Consider the following 16,960-nt stretch of genomic DNA (forward strand, 5'->3'; position numbering starts at 1 on the left):
ACGGAGAAGCAGTGGACTATGGATTGACTGAGAGGATGATTTCATGCCTCTTTGAAGGATCGTTTAAGAAGCAAGCCAAATTCAACCGATTTGTTCAGCAGTGGAAAGAAACCGTGATACTAACCCTTGAGCCTTTCCCGGTTCATTCAGAGAAGGCTACAGCAGATACATACTGTGTCGATGATAAACTAGTTAGTATGGGGCATTTATGTTAAGCTGTGTTGGGAGGGTTGTAGAGCGTTGTGAATGAGCTCAAAGCTTGTGTTTTTTAATCCAGAACACATCAAGTGTCATTTAGTTTATCCGTTAAGTGACTCTCTTTACTTTGGTGTGGTGCTTGGTCTTTGATAATAAACTTATGTTTTTCTGCACTATATTGCTGTTCTTATTAGTGATGTTCATGAAATTGAAAGAAGGAAAATATAAATGGTTTCATTGTATTTATTCCCTGCTATGCATCTATTCTCTGACATCGCTGTTCATTTTGTTTTTGGAGTGGCAGTAAGTTGTCAGTGAACTGCTTCTTAAAAAAATGTATAATTATTTTTAATGTTTTTTATATCAGACATGACATCCTAAACATTGTTACATTTTATTTTGGGTTGTTACATTGTATGGTTGTGAGATGAATTATTATTGAATCTGTGATTTTCCATTTAAGGACTAAAATAAATGTCTAAAATTCAGTTAGTTGTTGTTTGCCTTATTTTCTTTCACTCCTTAAGGAATAAAAAGGAACTTTTTTGCCACCTAAAGGTACAAAATGGCTTTGTCACTGGGGTGGTACCTTAATGGGACAAAATTGTACCTTTTTCCAGAGGTACTTTATTGTACCTTTGTCTAAGGTACATTATTGATCCTCAAAGGTACAGTATTGGCCCTTAGAAGGTACAAAAACGTAAGGTACAAATTTGCTCCTCTGACTCAAGGTACAATAATGTACCTTTGAGGGTACCACCCCAGTGACAAGCTTTTGTTCCTTAAAGGTACCGTTTTGTACTTTTTTTTCTGAGAGTGTACTTGCCGAAGTCTTGCCTTGTCACCTCCTGTCTTGCTTCCTTGCAAGACGGTCCTGGTCCTGCTTACTCGCAGACCTCTGGTCCTGCTTACTTGCAGACCTATTTTCGCTTACCTGCGAAATCTTGTTTCACTTACTCATGAAACGGGGTGGCTTGGACTTGCAGCAATGGAGGTTTTAGGCCAGTAAAGTCTGGGAATACCAGATCTTAATTTGCCAATTTAAAATACCAATTTGTAAATTTTAAGGTTATTGGAATTTCAAAATCAGTCTCACCGCTTGTAGCACGCGTTTTCTAATTCGTTGAAAAACCAGCAGTGAAGGTCCACAAGCCCTCAGACGTCAGTCCCCCCTTCCCTGAAACCTTTTTGGGGTTTAGGGCTAAACCCTTTGTGGGTTTAGGGTGATCAACCAACTAACGTCCTCAGGTCCCGGACGATTAGCTGTGGAATCCCGTCACTCGTCGCCAAGTTTGTTGTGGAAATTCTAATTCAATAACAATTTGTAGAGACTGAGAATGAAAAACCAAACAGAGTTTTGTCTTTGTATTGCTTTAATTCCCTGCAGAGAATGATCTGGTTTGCACACAGCTTCTGAGTCTGTGTGCAAGAGATAACACAGAGACTTACAGCCCACTTTTTATAGAATGTAAAAAGATACATTGAAGGACAGACTAGGACCTTTGAGCCAATCATGTTGCTCAGTGCACATCACATCATAACACATGTACATCTCATGCACATCTCATCGTAGATGCCTGGTAACTCTCAAAAACTGCCCATCCCTGGTACACAGTTTCCCCTTAAATGTTGTTATTCAACCTAAAGCAGTTACGTGCACAAGTTACATAAAATAACTCAATGTCCCTATGGACTATATATACTACCTTATTCATTGTATGTTAAAAAAGATACTTAAATGAGATTAATGCAATCAATGCCAAATTAACAAATCTAAAAATTTCCATAACAAAGGCTCAGGTGTTTGCAGGTGTTTTGAGTTGATTAGCTAATTGGCATGAGATGAATGAATTGGTGGGCCAAATGTGAGCCAAAATCATCTCAATTAAAAGAACCAAAGACGTAAACAACTTCACTCTGTGTGCATTGAATTTATTTAATACATGACATCACAGTTTGAGTTGAATTACTGAAATTAATTTTTCCACAATATTCTAATTTATTCAGATGCACCTATACATGGGACTGGGCAAAATAATCAAATAGTTCCTAATATGGCTTTGCAATTAATAGCATGCGATTGTCATGTGCATCTCGTCAGTAAAGATGGCCCCGTGATTGTTACTAAATCTCAATCACTTTCTTTCAGGTTGAGTGGCATTCACTACACAGAGCTGTAGTTCACTGTGTATTAAATGCCACTCCATCTGCCGCTGATACTGATCATCAGCTGGTAAAGCTGTGCTGGTTTTGAGGAGGTAACACAATTGGAAGTGGACTTTTTGGAGCCATGGTGTGCCAACTTTATTCTTTTTTTCTACTTGAAGTTGTCTTTGGTTGAGCACTCTCCTTGAGCTATTTGCTAGTAATATGCACTTTTTTTCAATGCTACAGTCTGTAGGTTTTCTCTCTCGCCATCTCTGTTTGAAAACCTGCAATTGCAGCTATTTACTGTGTTATCTTCCTTGCCTGGGTTGTGCACCTGCAAATGTAAATGTTTGCCTATACATAAACTAAAAAATACAAACTGTACGGCTACTTCACATAAAACTGTACATGTGCAAAGAGAAATATCTTAAGTCAAGCAGCTGGCTGTGGAACAGTCAAGATGATTTGCAGTGCATGAGCCTGTAAACATACACAATGATTATTTTTTGGGATTATGTACACAGCAGTGTTTGTGAAAATGTTTATAGTGCTCAGTATGTGGTTTGTGTGGGGTTTCAGAGGGGGGCAGGGTGATTTGAGTTCAAGGCTCTCACAGCCTAGAGGAAAAATCTGTTGAGCAGTCTGGCAGAGCAGGCTCTGATGCTCCGGTACCATCTTCCTGATGGTAGGAGCTGGAACAGACTGTGGGAGGAATAGGTGGGGCACCTGAGCTCAGTGTGGTAGTGCTCGAGGTGTTATGACCGACACGGACTGACTGAGGTCTTCCTCTTAGAAAGTCCAGGATCCAATTACAGAGGGAGGTATTTAGGCCCAGGAGATTAAGTTTATTAATGAGCTGTTGTGGGATTATTGTGTTAAATGCTGAGCTGAAATTGATGAACAGTATCGGAGACGAAAGCCTGGCTCAGCAAGGTGTTGAAGATATCTGTTAGGACATCTGTCAGCTTTACAGCACAGTCTCTCAGAAAACATCTAGGTGTGTTGTCAGGACCTGCAGTCTTGTGTGGGTTAATTGCCATGCTCAAAGCAAGAGATTGCACTGAAGAATGTCATCTGAACAATTAACAACTTTTTTTCTGTAGCCAATTGTCAGTATGAATTATTTTGGTTTTTGCTACGGGTGAACCTCTAGTCACTGTTGATTACCGTTTCGATATTTCTGGATTACAATCTGCCATTTATTCCAGCTGCTGTGAGATAGGCTATAAACACAGATATAAATGTACATATCTCGCGTATAGAGGAAATTTGCTGAACCACAGACAACATCAGAGGCGTTTTACCTATGCTAAGGAGAAGAAGAAATTGACTGCCCAGTGGTCCAAAGGCCTCTTTTAAGATAATAACAAGTTTTGTATTTTGGGTCGTGACGCTCATAGTTCAAGTTTCTTGAAGTCCAGTGTTAAGTTTCCAAAGTCTGTGATGATTTGGGGTGCAATGTCATCTGCTGGTGTTGGTCCATTGTGTTTTTTGAAAACCAAAGACACTGTGCCTGTTTAACAAGAAATTTTGGATCACTTCATGTTTCCTTCTGCTGACCAGCTGTTTAAAGATACTGATTTCATTTTCCAGCAAGATTTGGCACCTGCCCACACTGCCAAAAGCACCTAAAGTAAGTTAAATGACCATGGTGTTGGAAAATGAGAAACTGGAGAGCAAAAAATGCAGATGAGCTGAAGGGCACCGTCAAAGAAATCTGAGCTTCCATACCACCTCAGCAGTACCACAAACTGATCACCTCCATGCCATGCCGAATTGAGGCAGTAATTAAAACAAAAGGATCCCCTACCAAGTTTTGAGTACATGTACAGTAAATTAACATACTTTCTAGAAGGCCAACAATTCATTAAAACATTTCTTTAATTGGTCTAATGAAGTATTATAATTTGCTGAGATTGTTGGGTTTTGTAATGTGAGCCAAAATCATCACAATTAAAAGAACCAAAGACTTAATCTACTTCAGTCTGTGTGCATTGAATTTATTTAATACACAAGTTTCACAATTTGAGTTGAATTACTGAAATAAACTTCCACAACATTCTAATTTATTGAGAAGCACCTGTATAAACATATATAAAAGCTATATAAAACATAAAACCTATATAAACCTACACATAGCTAACCTGTGGGTAATTTGACTCAACATATACTTTATATTAAACTTGAAATATTCTTGATTTTTGCTTTGTCAATTGTTTTTATTTTCAGGGTGGCTGCATCACAAAGCTTGAGAACTTCATTCTGAATCACTTGCAGATCATCGGTGCAGTGGGTGTGGGCATAGCCTGTGTGCAGGTCAGCTAAAGCACTGCAGTGTTTTTTTCATCTTCATCATGTGGTTGTATACCTGTAAATGCTACTATAATTAAAATGTAAATATGAAATTAAAAGCATGCATGGGTACTTTTTATGACTCTCTTTATACCAACACTTGTTTTTCATTACTTATGGCCCTTGTTGTATTGGTCTGATATAAATATAAGATTATATTTTACAAACAATATGCCTTTCTAAGTAACATGGTCTTTTACATTTATAAAGGTGTTTTGTAGACAAATAATTCCTGTATAAAGACGATATATGTTGTGTGTATACATAGGATTACAAGAGTGTAGAACATCTTAATTCTTAGAATTCATTACAGAGGGGTGACATTCATACTTAAAAAAAAAAATCTCTTTATAAGGGAGTGTCAGACACAGACGAGTACAAAGAGGAATTAGTGCAATAGTTTTTAATGTGACACAGAGGTTTCAGACACAGGTGAATCTTGACACGCAGATGACACAGTGATGATATAACTTCCCTTGGGTGATGGTGACACAGATGGTGACTCAGACGAAGACGATGGGCACAGGAACACAGATGATGAAGACGAGGGTTCAGAGGATCAGGTAGGTTAGCCGGTTTGGTGAGGAGATCGGTGCAAGACCAGACACTGGGTGATGGTGACGGATGGCTTTATATGTGGCACTGGTGATGACGCACAGGTGTTCAGAATTCCGGTGATTGGGGACGAGTGGGTGTGGCGTGAGTGTCTGATTCCGGGAGTGTAGAAGGTGTGGCTGTGACAGTACCCCCTCCTCCACGGGCGGCTCCTGACGGCTGGGATCTTGTGCGACGACGGGGTCTACCTCGGCCACGGGGAGTGGGGCGGTCTGGATGGTCTCGGTGAAAGTCCGTGAGAAGACTGGGGTCCAGGATGTCGTTACGATTAACCCAGCAACGCTCCTCCGGGCCGTAGTTCTCCCAGTCTACAAGGTACTCCAGTTGAGGACCCCGTCGTCGAGAGTCGAGGATAGCTCTCACCCGGAAGATGTCGTGGTTTTCTTTGATGGCTGGAGGAGGAGGTACGGCATCATCACCAGGCTCTGTGGATGGAGGAGACAAAGGTTCAGTGAAAGGTTTGAGGAGTGAAACATGGAATGAAGGTGAGATACGGTACTGTGCAGGTAGCTGGAGTCTATAGGTCACTTCGTTCAGTTGCCGTTCAATCGTGAATGGTCCGATGTATCGGGGACTCAGCTTACGGCAGGGCAGTCGGAGGCGGATGTCCCTCGTCGAGAGCCAGACTCGCTGTCCAGGTTGGTATTGTGGTGTAGGTCTTCGAGCATCCGCTTGCTCCTTATGCCTCCGAACTGCCTGCTGAAGATGCACGTTAGCCGAGTCCCAGACCCTCTCGCTCTGTCGGAACCAGTGATCTACCGCTGGGACCTCCGAGGGCTCACCTGACCATGGGAAGAGTGGAGGCTGGTATCCGAGGACACATTGGAATGGGGTGAGCCCGGTGGTAGATTGCTGGAGGGAGTTCTGAGCGTATTCTGCCCAGGGTAGGTACTGGCTCCAACAGTCCTGGTTATGGTGGCAGTATACCCTCCGGAACCTCCCAATCTCCTGTATCTTACGCTCCGTCGGGCCGTTGGTCTGTGGATGGTATCCTGAAGAGAGGCTGACGGACACCCCTAGAAGATGGAAGAAAGCTGACCAGACTCTGGAGATGAATTGGGGACCCCTGTCGGAGACGATATCCTCTGGAATGCCAAAGTGACGGAATACATTGTGGAATAGTGCCTCTGCCGCTTCAAATGCAGTGGGAAGTCCTTTGAGAGGGATGAGTTTGCATGACTTCGAAAACCTGTCGACCACTACCAGCACACAGGTGTTGCCTTGAGAAGGAGGGAGGTCCGTCATGAAATCTATGCCAATATGGGTCCATGGACGTTCAGGAATAGGCAGAGGCACCAGTTTACCTTCCGGGAGTCTTCTAGGGGTGTCTGCTATGGCGCAGACGGAGCATCCCTTGAGGTAGCGGACAGTATCCAGAGCCATCGATGGCCACCAGTAACGCTGTTGTAGGAGCGGGAGGGTCCGCCTCCTGCCTGGATGTCCAGATCCCGGAGAGGTATGAGCTAAGTCCAGAAGGGTAATCCGATGTTGAGGAGGGACGAAGAGTTTCCCTTCTGGACCTCCCGGCGGAGCAGGGTGTTGAAGGTTTTCTTGTTCAATCAGACGATCAATATTCCATTGAATGGGACTTACAATCATGGCTGGAGGGAGGATTGGTTCAGGAGATTCGGGTTCTGGATCTGCCTGATGAAGACGGGAGAGGGCATCGGCTCTATTGTTCTGGGAGCCAGGGCGATAAGTGACTTTAAAGTCGAATCTCGTGAAGAATAAGGCCCATCTAGCTTGGCGATGATTCAGTCTCTTAGCTTCACGGAGGTATTCCAGGTTCCGGTGGTCTGTTACTACCTCGAAAGGGAACTGGGCTCCCTCCAGCCAATGACGCCACTCTTCCAGAGCCAGCTTGATGGCCAGTAGTTCACGGTTACCAATGTCATAATTCTGCTCCGCCGGGGATAGCTTCTTTGAGAAGAAGGCACATGGATGGAGTCGTGGAGGATCCCCCTGCCGCTGGGAAAGTACTGCTCCGACCCCGGTTGATGAGGCGTCCACTTCCACGATGAACTGTCGGTTGGGATCAGGGTGGACTAGGATCGGAGCGGTCTTGAAGGCTTGTTTAAAGTTGGTGGAAGGCTTCAGTGGCCACGGGATTCCAGGACACAGACTTGGGCCGGTTCCGGAGGAGAGAAGTTAGAGGGGAGCTGAGTAAACTGTAATCCTTGATGAATCTTCTATAAAAGTTGGCAAAGCCCAGGAAGCGTTGGAGTTCTTTAATGGAACCAGGTTGAGGCCAGTGTGTGATGGCGTCCACCTTCCCCTGGTCCATCTTCACGCCACTTGGGTAGTTTGTATCCCAAGAACTGGACTGAGGGCGTGTGGAACTCACATTTTTCTGATTTGAGGTATAGATGTTGTTCCCGGAGTTTTCGGAGGACGAGTGTGACATGTTGGATGTGTTCCTCCTTGGATTTGGAGTAAATGAGGATGTCGTCGATGTAGACTATTACGAACTGGTTAAGGTATTCTCTGAAGACTTCATTCATATAATTTTGGAAGACGGATGGACTGTTGGATAACCCATATGGCATGACCCTGTATTCATAGTGCCCGGAAGGAGTGATGAAAGCAGTCTTCCACTCGTCCCCCTTCCGGATGCAGATCAGGTTGTAGGCGCTCCTCAAGTCCAGTTTAGTGAAGATCTTGGCTCCGCGTAGTTGTTCTAACGCCGCTGGGACCAGGGGAAGAGGATAACTGAATTTGACGGTTTGAGAGTTGAGATGGCGATAGTCGATACACGGCCTCAAGCCTCCGTCCTTCTTGGCCACGAAGAAAAAGCTGGAAGCGGCAGGGGAAGTAGATGGTCGGATGAATTCCTGAGTGAGGGCTTCCTGTATGTACTCCTCCATGGCCTTCTGCTCTGGGATGGACAGAGGATAGACTCGTCCCTTAGGAAGGGTTGCTCCAGGCAGGAGGTCAATGGCGCAATCCCATGGCCTATGAGGTGGAAGTTTCGTTGCCAACCGCTTACTGAACACATCCTGGAATGCCCGATATTCAGGAGGGATGATCCACCTTCATGTCGGGGCTTTCCACTTATGTGGACTGGACCGGTAGGGATGACTTCTTGATGGAAGGAATGACCTTGGGAATTTTAACTGGGGGAGTGATGCAGGTCAGATGACAGGACTTTCCCCATTTCAGGATCTCACCTGTGGGTCAATGGATGTGAGGTTGGTGTTGGTTAAGCCAGGGGCGTCCCAGGATGATGTCTGCGGTGGATTCCTCCAGCACCATAAACGTGATGTCCTCCTCATGCAGGAGTCCGACGCGGAGGATGATTGTGGGGGAGAAATAGCGGACACGACCTTTGCCCAGCGGCTTTCCCTGTATCGTAGTTACTTTGAGTTCGACGGGGCTTCGATGATGCTTGGCATTTAGACGAGTTAATGTTTGCTGGTTGATGAAGTTCCCCGCCGAACCGGAGTCGATGAGGGCTTGTACTGAAACAGAAGAATGGAGATGTCTTAGAGTAACCCAGGTTTTAGTCAGAGGAGCAGTTTGAGGTGGTATATGGATGGTACTCACCGCTGGGTGTGGAGGCCGTACTGGACATGATGGTAAGAGGTGTCCATCTCCCCCACAATAGAGACACAGCCCGGAGTTAATCCTCCCCTGATGTTCCGATGTGGATAGGTGGTTTGAGTCCACTTGCATGGGTTCAGGTGCTGGAGGAGCGACAGATGGTATAGCGGGCGGAGGAATTACAGCGGGAGTGAGTTGATGACAGGCAGTGAGTCTCTGGGCGACTCTGATGGATTTCTGAATAAGACACTCAAGTCCCAGTGAGTCTTCAAATATAACAATCAAACTTTGTATTTTATCACATAACCCATGGCGATATGCAGTAATTAAGGCAGTTTCATTCCAGCCGCTTATGTAAGCGAGTGTACGGAAGTGAATGGCATAATCACTCACGGATTCATCTCTCTGTTGGCGAATTGTAAATAGTTGATCATGAACAGATAATACAGAGGTTTGTTGACCAAAAACAGATTTTAGCTGAGAACAGAAATCAGTAACTGATCCAGTGGCAGATGAGTTCGACTCCCAGAGAGATTGAGCCCATTGGAGAGCTTTACCTGAGAGCAGGTTGATGATGAATGCGACTCGACTGCGTTCAGTGGTGAATAAATGAGCGTTAGATTCCATGTAGAGGGAACACTGTAGCAGAAACCCGCTGCAATCCTCCACCGTGCCGCTGTATGTCGCTGGTTTGGCCATGGGACTCGCAGGGGCAACTGAAGAAGTGACCGGAGTTGTAGCGGTGTTTGAACTGTTGACAGCCGGTGAGGAAAGTTGAGCTTGTTGCATGAGTGAGGACCGTACAGCGTGAACCAGTTCAGTGAAGGGATCCGCGGTGCGGTCCCCGCCTGTATCTGAAGAGCTCTGCATGAGGTCTGGTCTTCTGTCAGACACAGACGAGGACACAAAGGAATTAGTGCAATAGTTTTTAATATGACACAGAGGTTTCAGACACAGGTGAATCTTGACACGCAGATGACACAGTGATGATATAACTTCCCTTGGGTGATGGTGACACAGATGGTGACTCAGAAGAAGACGATGGGCACAGGAACACAGATGATGAAGACGAGGGTTCAGAGGATCAGGTAGGTTAGCCGATAGGCGGTTTGGTTAGGGTGAGGAGATCGGTGCAAGACCAGACACTGGGTGATGGTGACGGATGGCTTTATATGTGGCACTGGTGATGACGCACAGGTGTTCAGAATTCCGGTGATTGGGGACGAGTGGGTGTGGCATGAGTGTCTGATTCCGGGAGTGTAGAAGGTGTGGCTGTGACAGGGAGGAAATAGGTTTTTAGCATCTATTTATTCACATGGTAGAAGTAAATCAAGCAGCATATTCAATTATTTAGCAAGTGAGCTCCTTGATATTATAATCCCCAAACTGTTATGATAAATCGATGAGCTGTTGCTTTCAGTAGAGGGAATAAAATGGTTATCCAATATCTGTTTGGGTATTAAAATAATCTAAGATAGCGATGAAAATGATATCCATATCCTTGATTAAACTTTAGTTTGGTATGAACCTTGGAAGCACAACATAAAAATTTTCAACCCTCAAGGACTGAAACAAGATTCAAGTTTCATGAGCATTGCCTGTACATGTATGCATGATTCCTGAAACTCGTGAGAAAAAGGTATTCGGACACACTGCAGAAGAAGTGATGCTCAAAGTGAGACTAATTTAAAGAATTGAAAGAATAAAATATGGGCAAATTGTAATGTAAAGATACCAACAGTTGTTGCACTTTAGTGACAAAGGTCATGTTTATGTGTTGAGTTCAAATAATCATCCCATTATTGTCGACGTACAGCAAGCTGGATGTCTTTCATCACCAAACATTCTTCTTTAGAAGTAAGTGTAAGTAGACAAGGAAGGAACTACACAATAAAAAACTGCCCAGACATGAGAGGTAAGAGGTCATAAATGTAGTCATAAATTTACATCTGACAATACATGGTTGATGCATCCTGCCATGTCAATCAGGGGTCATAAATTAAGGGCTTTAAATCGTAAATTTAACATTGTTACATGCTATAACTACGGAGCCCCTCTGGTCCCACTTTGTCAAAATAATATATACTAAAAATACTAACTCGTGGCCTCAAGATACTAGCTCGTGCCCTCAAGATTCTAACTCGTGGCCTCAAGATACTATCTCTTGGCCTCAAGATAAGTAACTTGTGGCCTCAAGATACTGACTCGTGGCCTCAAGATAGTGAAGTATCTGACACATCAATCAATCACCTTTATTTATATAGTGCTTTAAACAAAATACATTGCGCCAAAGCACTGAACAACATTCATTTGGAAAACAGTGTCTCAATAATGCAAAATGATAGTTAAAGGCAGTTCATCATTGAGCTACATGGCTACATTGGGAAGTCATGGCCTAATGGTTAGTGACTCAGACCTGCAAATGAAAGGTTGTGAGTTTGAGTCTCGGGCCGGTAGGTATTGTAGGTGGGGGGAGTGCATGTACAGTTCTTTCTCCACCTTCAATACCATGACTTAGGTGCCCTTGAGCAAGGCACTGAACCCCCAACTGCTCCCTGGGTGCCACAGCATAAATGGCTGCCCACTTCTCCAGGTGTGTGTTCACAGTGTGTGTGTGTGTGTTCACTGCTCTGTGTGTGTGCACTTCGGATGGGTTAAATGCAGAGCACAAATTCTGAGTATGGGTCACCATACTTGGCTGAATGTCACGTCACTTTCACTCTTTTTCACTCACTTTGTTATTAAACTGGGCCCTGTACTGTAGTGCAATGTAATACTTCACATTCTGTGCAATATTATCTGTTTTAATATTATGAGTAATATAGTTTGCTGCAGTTCTGCTTCTATTTATTTACTACTACTGTTCATCACAATCAATTAAATTCTGTTAATACAGTAATGTAAATCTTGTAGGCTGCATATCCATAGTTCTTCATAATTCTTCTTCATATTTTTTAGCATATATTTATATTTTTTTACATGTACAGTATATAGGCTACTTGTTTATTTACCAACTTCTATTATTATTTATATTCCTTTAAATGTCTTGATGTGCACATCAACTGTGACACAAGAATTGTCTCCCGGGTTATCAATATCAATAAAGATCAATAAAGTATTTCTGATTCTGATTTTAAGTTAGCCTATAGTAGTGTGCAGACTGGTTCATTAATTATTAAAGTGTTTTACAAATTGAAGCATGTCCATGTAGCCCTAACGATAAAAAGTCAGCAGAGGGCATTCTAGGCTTAGGTCACGGTACCTCCATCTGACTGTATGTATTTATGTGTATTTCCGGGTATTTCCCAGCCAGTACTATGAATTAATAGGATCTTGCCAGGACATTGCCAGTTTTAATATACAAAAGTTGGTGTTTTGAGGTGAAACAATCGTCGTCTGCATGCCACATAGTTGTTGTGCAATTGGATGCACACTTGAAAGCATTTTGTCAGCGTTTGTTGCCCGCAAGGTATCCATGGTAGTCACCTGACTGCAAAGTATGAATTGCGTGTTTACGTTAATCACAACAACAAAGTTGTCAGGCATCTATGTCATCTGAGGAGATTTAGGTTACAAAGATTAACCGAGTGTTGTGTTATGTATCATTGCAATTACTTGGTTTTGTTTAAATCAGAAACATTTGCTATAAAATATGAAGAAGAATTATGAAGGACTATGGATATGCAGCCTACAAGATTTACATTACTGTATTAACAGAATTGAATTGATTGTTATGAACAGTACTAGTAAATAAATAGAAGCAGAACTGCAGAAAACCATATTACACTGAATATTAAAACACAGAATATTGCACAGAATGTGAAGTATTACATTGCACTACAGTACTTGGGTCCAGTTTAATAACAAAGGGTCCATGTGTCAGATACTTCTTGAGGCCACGAGTTAATAGCTTGAGGCCACGAGTTACTTATCTTGAGGCCACAAGATAGTATCTTGAGGCCACGAGTTAGTATCTTGAGGCCACGAGTTAGTATCATGAGGCCACAAGATAGTATCAATCAATCAATCACCTTTATTTATATAGTGCTTTAAACAAAATACATTGCGTCAAAGCACTGAACAACATTCATTTGGAAAACAGTGTGTCAATAATGCAAAATGATAGTTAAAGGCAGTTCATCATTGAATTCAGTTATGTCATCTCTGTTCAGTTTAAATAGTGTCTGTGCATTTATTTGCAATCAAGTCAATGATATCGCTGTAGATGAAGTGACCCCAACTAAGCAAGCCAGAGGCGACAGCGGCAAGGAACCAAAACTCCATCGGTGACAGAATGGAGAAAAAAAAACCTTGGGAGAAACCAGGCTCAGTTGGGGGGCCAGTTCTCCTCTGACCAGACGAAACCAGTAGTTCAATTCCAGGCTGCAGCAAAGTCAGATTGTGCAGAAGAATCAAATGTTTCCTCTGGTCTTGTCCTGGTGGTCCTCTGAGACAAGGTCTTTACAGGGGATCTGTATCTGGGGCTCTAGTTGTCCTGGTCTCCGCTGTCTTTCAGGGCTGTAGAGGTCCTGTCTGAGGCCACGAGTTACTATCTTATGTAACTCGTCAGGCATCAGTCATCTGAGGAGATTTACGTTACAAAGATTAACCGAGTGTTGTATGTATCATTGCAATTACTTGCTTTTGTTTAACTCAGAAATATATATGCTATAAAATATGAAGAAGAATTATAAAAGACTATGGATATGCAGCCTACATGATTTACATTACTGTATTAACATAATTTAATTGATTGTGATGAACAGTACTAGTAAATAAATAGAAGCAGAACTGCAGCAAACTATATTACACTGAATATTAAAACAGAAAATATTGCACAGAATGTGAAGTATTACATTTCACTACAGTACAGGGTCCAGTTTTATAACAAAGGGTCCATGTGTCAGAGGCCACGAGTTAGTATCTTGAGGCCACAAATTACTTATCTTGAGGCCACGAGTTAGTATCTTGAGGCCACGAGATAGTATCTTGAAGCCACGAGTTACTATCTTGAAGCCACAAGATAGTTATCTTTTTTGTTTTGACAAAATTGGGACCAGAGGGGCTCCGTATATAACTGAGTAGTTCTGTCCATATTATTATTTTTTCCATGATGACTATGTACATCATATGTACATTTATGATATTGTTTGGAATTTTATTAATATCAGGCTTTTCTTCTCTTGTTTGTTCTTTCAGATTGTTGGCATGTTTTTCACCTGCTGTCTGTACAGGAGTCTTAAATCAGAGCCATACTGAAGAGACCACTCAACTACAGGATTAATCAGTGACCATAATTCTCTACAGCATTTTTTGTTTCACAATAATTTTAATTGATAGGAAATAATTAGGAAACAAATTAGTTCCAACTATCCACAGGCACAGACACACATATACAGTAATAAATATAGTGTTTTATGATTTTACACACATTAGGTATTAAGGAGTTAGAAGTGGCTTTATTGTTCTTATCAATTAACTTAATTTCGGACTGTATTTTATATATGAAAAATTTTATGCAATTATTTTTTTCTTTTTATGTTTGTACTCCCAGATCCTAAATCGAAATCTAAAACCTCTGGCACAATACATTTTGTTTTGGTCCAATGCTTTGTAATTTACCACTAGAAGCACCAGACAGAATTGCAAAAATAAATTTCAAACAAATAGAAATGTCAATGAAAAACGTGTTTTATACAAAAAAAAAAAAAAAAAACATGTTGAATTGTATAAACTGCTGTTTTGTTTTTGTTTTTTTGTTGTTTTTTTAATGACAATTTCTTCATTACCTCAAATTTTGTCCAGTTCTGCCCAAAATCTGATCAGATGATCTTTGAATCAAGCTGCACAGAAATGACTGAATTTATGATAATCGCTGCCATTCTAAATAAGAATGCTAAATGGTTAGCATGCTAACAGATTGCCCTTCTTTATCATTCTCTTCAGCTATCAAGTCAAGTCAACATTTATTTCAATAGCACATTTAAAAACAACAGAGTTGCACCAAAACACATATCATATAAAGAGCATTAAAAGGAAGCATGCATCACATGAAAAATAAACACATCAGAACACTTTAACATCAAACCCTTAAACTAACCTTAATCAAAAGCCAAAGAAAACAAATAAGATTTGAGAGCAGATTTAAAACTTGCTAGTGAAGCAAATCGCACATTTATAGGTAAACTATTCCAAAGTTTCAGCTATTAGTATTAGTCAAGTCAAGTCTGCTTTATTGTCAGTTCTTCAACATGTACAGTACATACATGAAAAGTCAAACTGAAAAGTAGAAAATTATGAAATCCCCATGAGAAATATCAAACACAAATGCAATACAGAAATGGCTAAGTTACGACATGTTCATTGGACAAAAAATGCTGACTGGGTCAGCGGGGTCAGAAAAGAAGAAGAAGGGGGAAAAAAACAGGTCGAGAAGAAATGACAAAAAGAATTTCAAAAGAATTAGGAATTAATGTGAAGATTAATTTTTAGTAAATTCTGCAAGACAGACTTTTCAGGATAGGAGATGGAATAAAAATAAGCTCCTAAATCAGCACCCTAATTCCAGATTCTGGAAGATATATTCCTCAAACCGTTGTGCAAGAGGAGGTGGTGCTGGTCCTTCAAGAGTCACTCAAAACCTATCTGTTCATAAAGCCTATATATAAAGTCTTAATATATAGTATTTCACAATACTTCACGGTATTCTAATTAATTCATTTTTTGGGATCTTTTAAGTCTCTCAGAACCTGACACCTTGTAACTCCAGGAAAGTTGCAGCTCTGGAAAATGGTGGTACTGTAGACTAAATGCTCCCTGATAGTTTCACCTGATTCTTCACTTTAATTCTTAATTCCTTTGCAGTTAATGTGTTCCTATTCTTCTCCACTTGTTTTTTTTTTCTGACCCTTTTGAACCAGTAAGCATTTTGCTGTCCAGTGGTCATGTCTTAACTTTTTTTTTTCTTCCAGCCTTCATGGTCAACTACATATAACACCAGCCTTCTCTAGTGCAGCTCAACCAAGTTTCATCCCATTTGTCCATATTTGTGATATCACAAACCCCGGAAAATATTTGTTGTAGTCCAAATAAGTTGTTCATTGTAGTTTTTAAAATGTGATTTTTATTAAATAAAATTTCTCCTTTTGAATTGGACTTTGAGCTTTGTAACTTTGCAGAACTTTTTTTATGCTGAAACAGCAACATTACAGACTAACTAAAGTTGAAAAAGTGAAACAGCATAATAGTACTCCTTTAATAGGCATTATTAAGTAGTTCATAAATACACCTATAAATGTTTGGTAATGTACTGGCTTCCCAATGCCGTTGCCATTGATAATAGGAGTAAGGAAGTTTAAAACACCTACAAGAGTCCATGCAGATGGATGTAGGTGGCGATCAGCTGTCATGCAAAGTTTTGCTCCAACCAAAATCAAACACACCTGAAGCAACTAATTAATGTCTTCAGGATTGCTTGAAGATTAAAGGTAGGCGTGACTCATTAGATTTGGAGCTGAACATTGCAGGACAGTCGATCACCATGAAACAGGGGCACACTTGGTTTAGCAGTTTTGAATTAAGGGATACAGCAATGAAAGGGTTAATTCGAACCATCAAGAAACACATACAGACACAACACAATATATAAAACTTGAGTAACACTTCCAATAAGGTTTCAGTTACTAACATTAATTATATTAAATTACATTAACAACAATTGTATGGCATTTGTCTTTCTCACACACTCAATTACACATACACACAATTATTGTAATGCTTTTCAATAATGTTTTTTTTTTTACCATTATATAGTTAACATGTACATCATTTTTATAGCATTTATGAATCTTAGTTAATATATTGTTCAAAATGGATTGCTACATTATTAATTACAATTTATAATGTACATCAGTTACTATACCATGAATTAACATATAAATTTTTTACTAACACAAACAAATGCAGTAAAAAATATGTTTTTCATACATGCATACATATACATATATAAGCTTATTTAAAATATTTTAATACATTATTACTAATAATTTGTTTAATTACAGTTTTATTTTAAGATTAGTTTATGTACTGTGATATAACATAAACATTC

At 40.9% G+C, this 16,960-nt stretch overlaps 1 protein-coding gene across 1 annotated transcript in view; it reads left to right on the plus strand.

Annotated features, from left to right (window-relative positions):
• Positions 1-16,003, plus strand: part of cd151l (CD151 antigen, like) — a 55,251-nt gene extending 39,248 nt beyond the window's left edge. The window contains exons 5-6 of the mRNA XM_052531247.1: positions 4,576-4,662; positions 14,053-16,003. Coding sequence (XP_052387207.1) covers positions 4,576-4,662; positions 14,053-14,112 — 147 coding nt within the window. The 3' untranslated portion in view covers positions 14,113-16,003. The remainder of the gene's footprint in view (positions 1-4,575; positions 4,663-14,052) is intronic.
• Positions 16,004-16,960: the final 957 nt, after the last annotated feature.

This window comes from Carassius gibelio, chromosome A18 (assembly GCF_023724105.1).
Source record: "Carassius gibelio isolate Cgi1373 ecotype wild population from Czech Republic chromosome A18, carGib1.2-hapl.c, whole genome shotgun sequence".
NCBI classification, from domain to species: Eukaryota; Metazoa; Chordata; class Actinopteri; order Cypriniformes; family Cyprinidae; genus Carassius; species Carassius gibelio.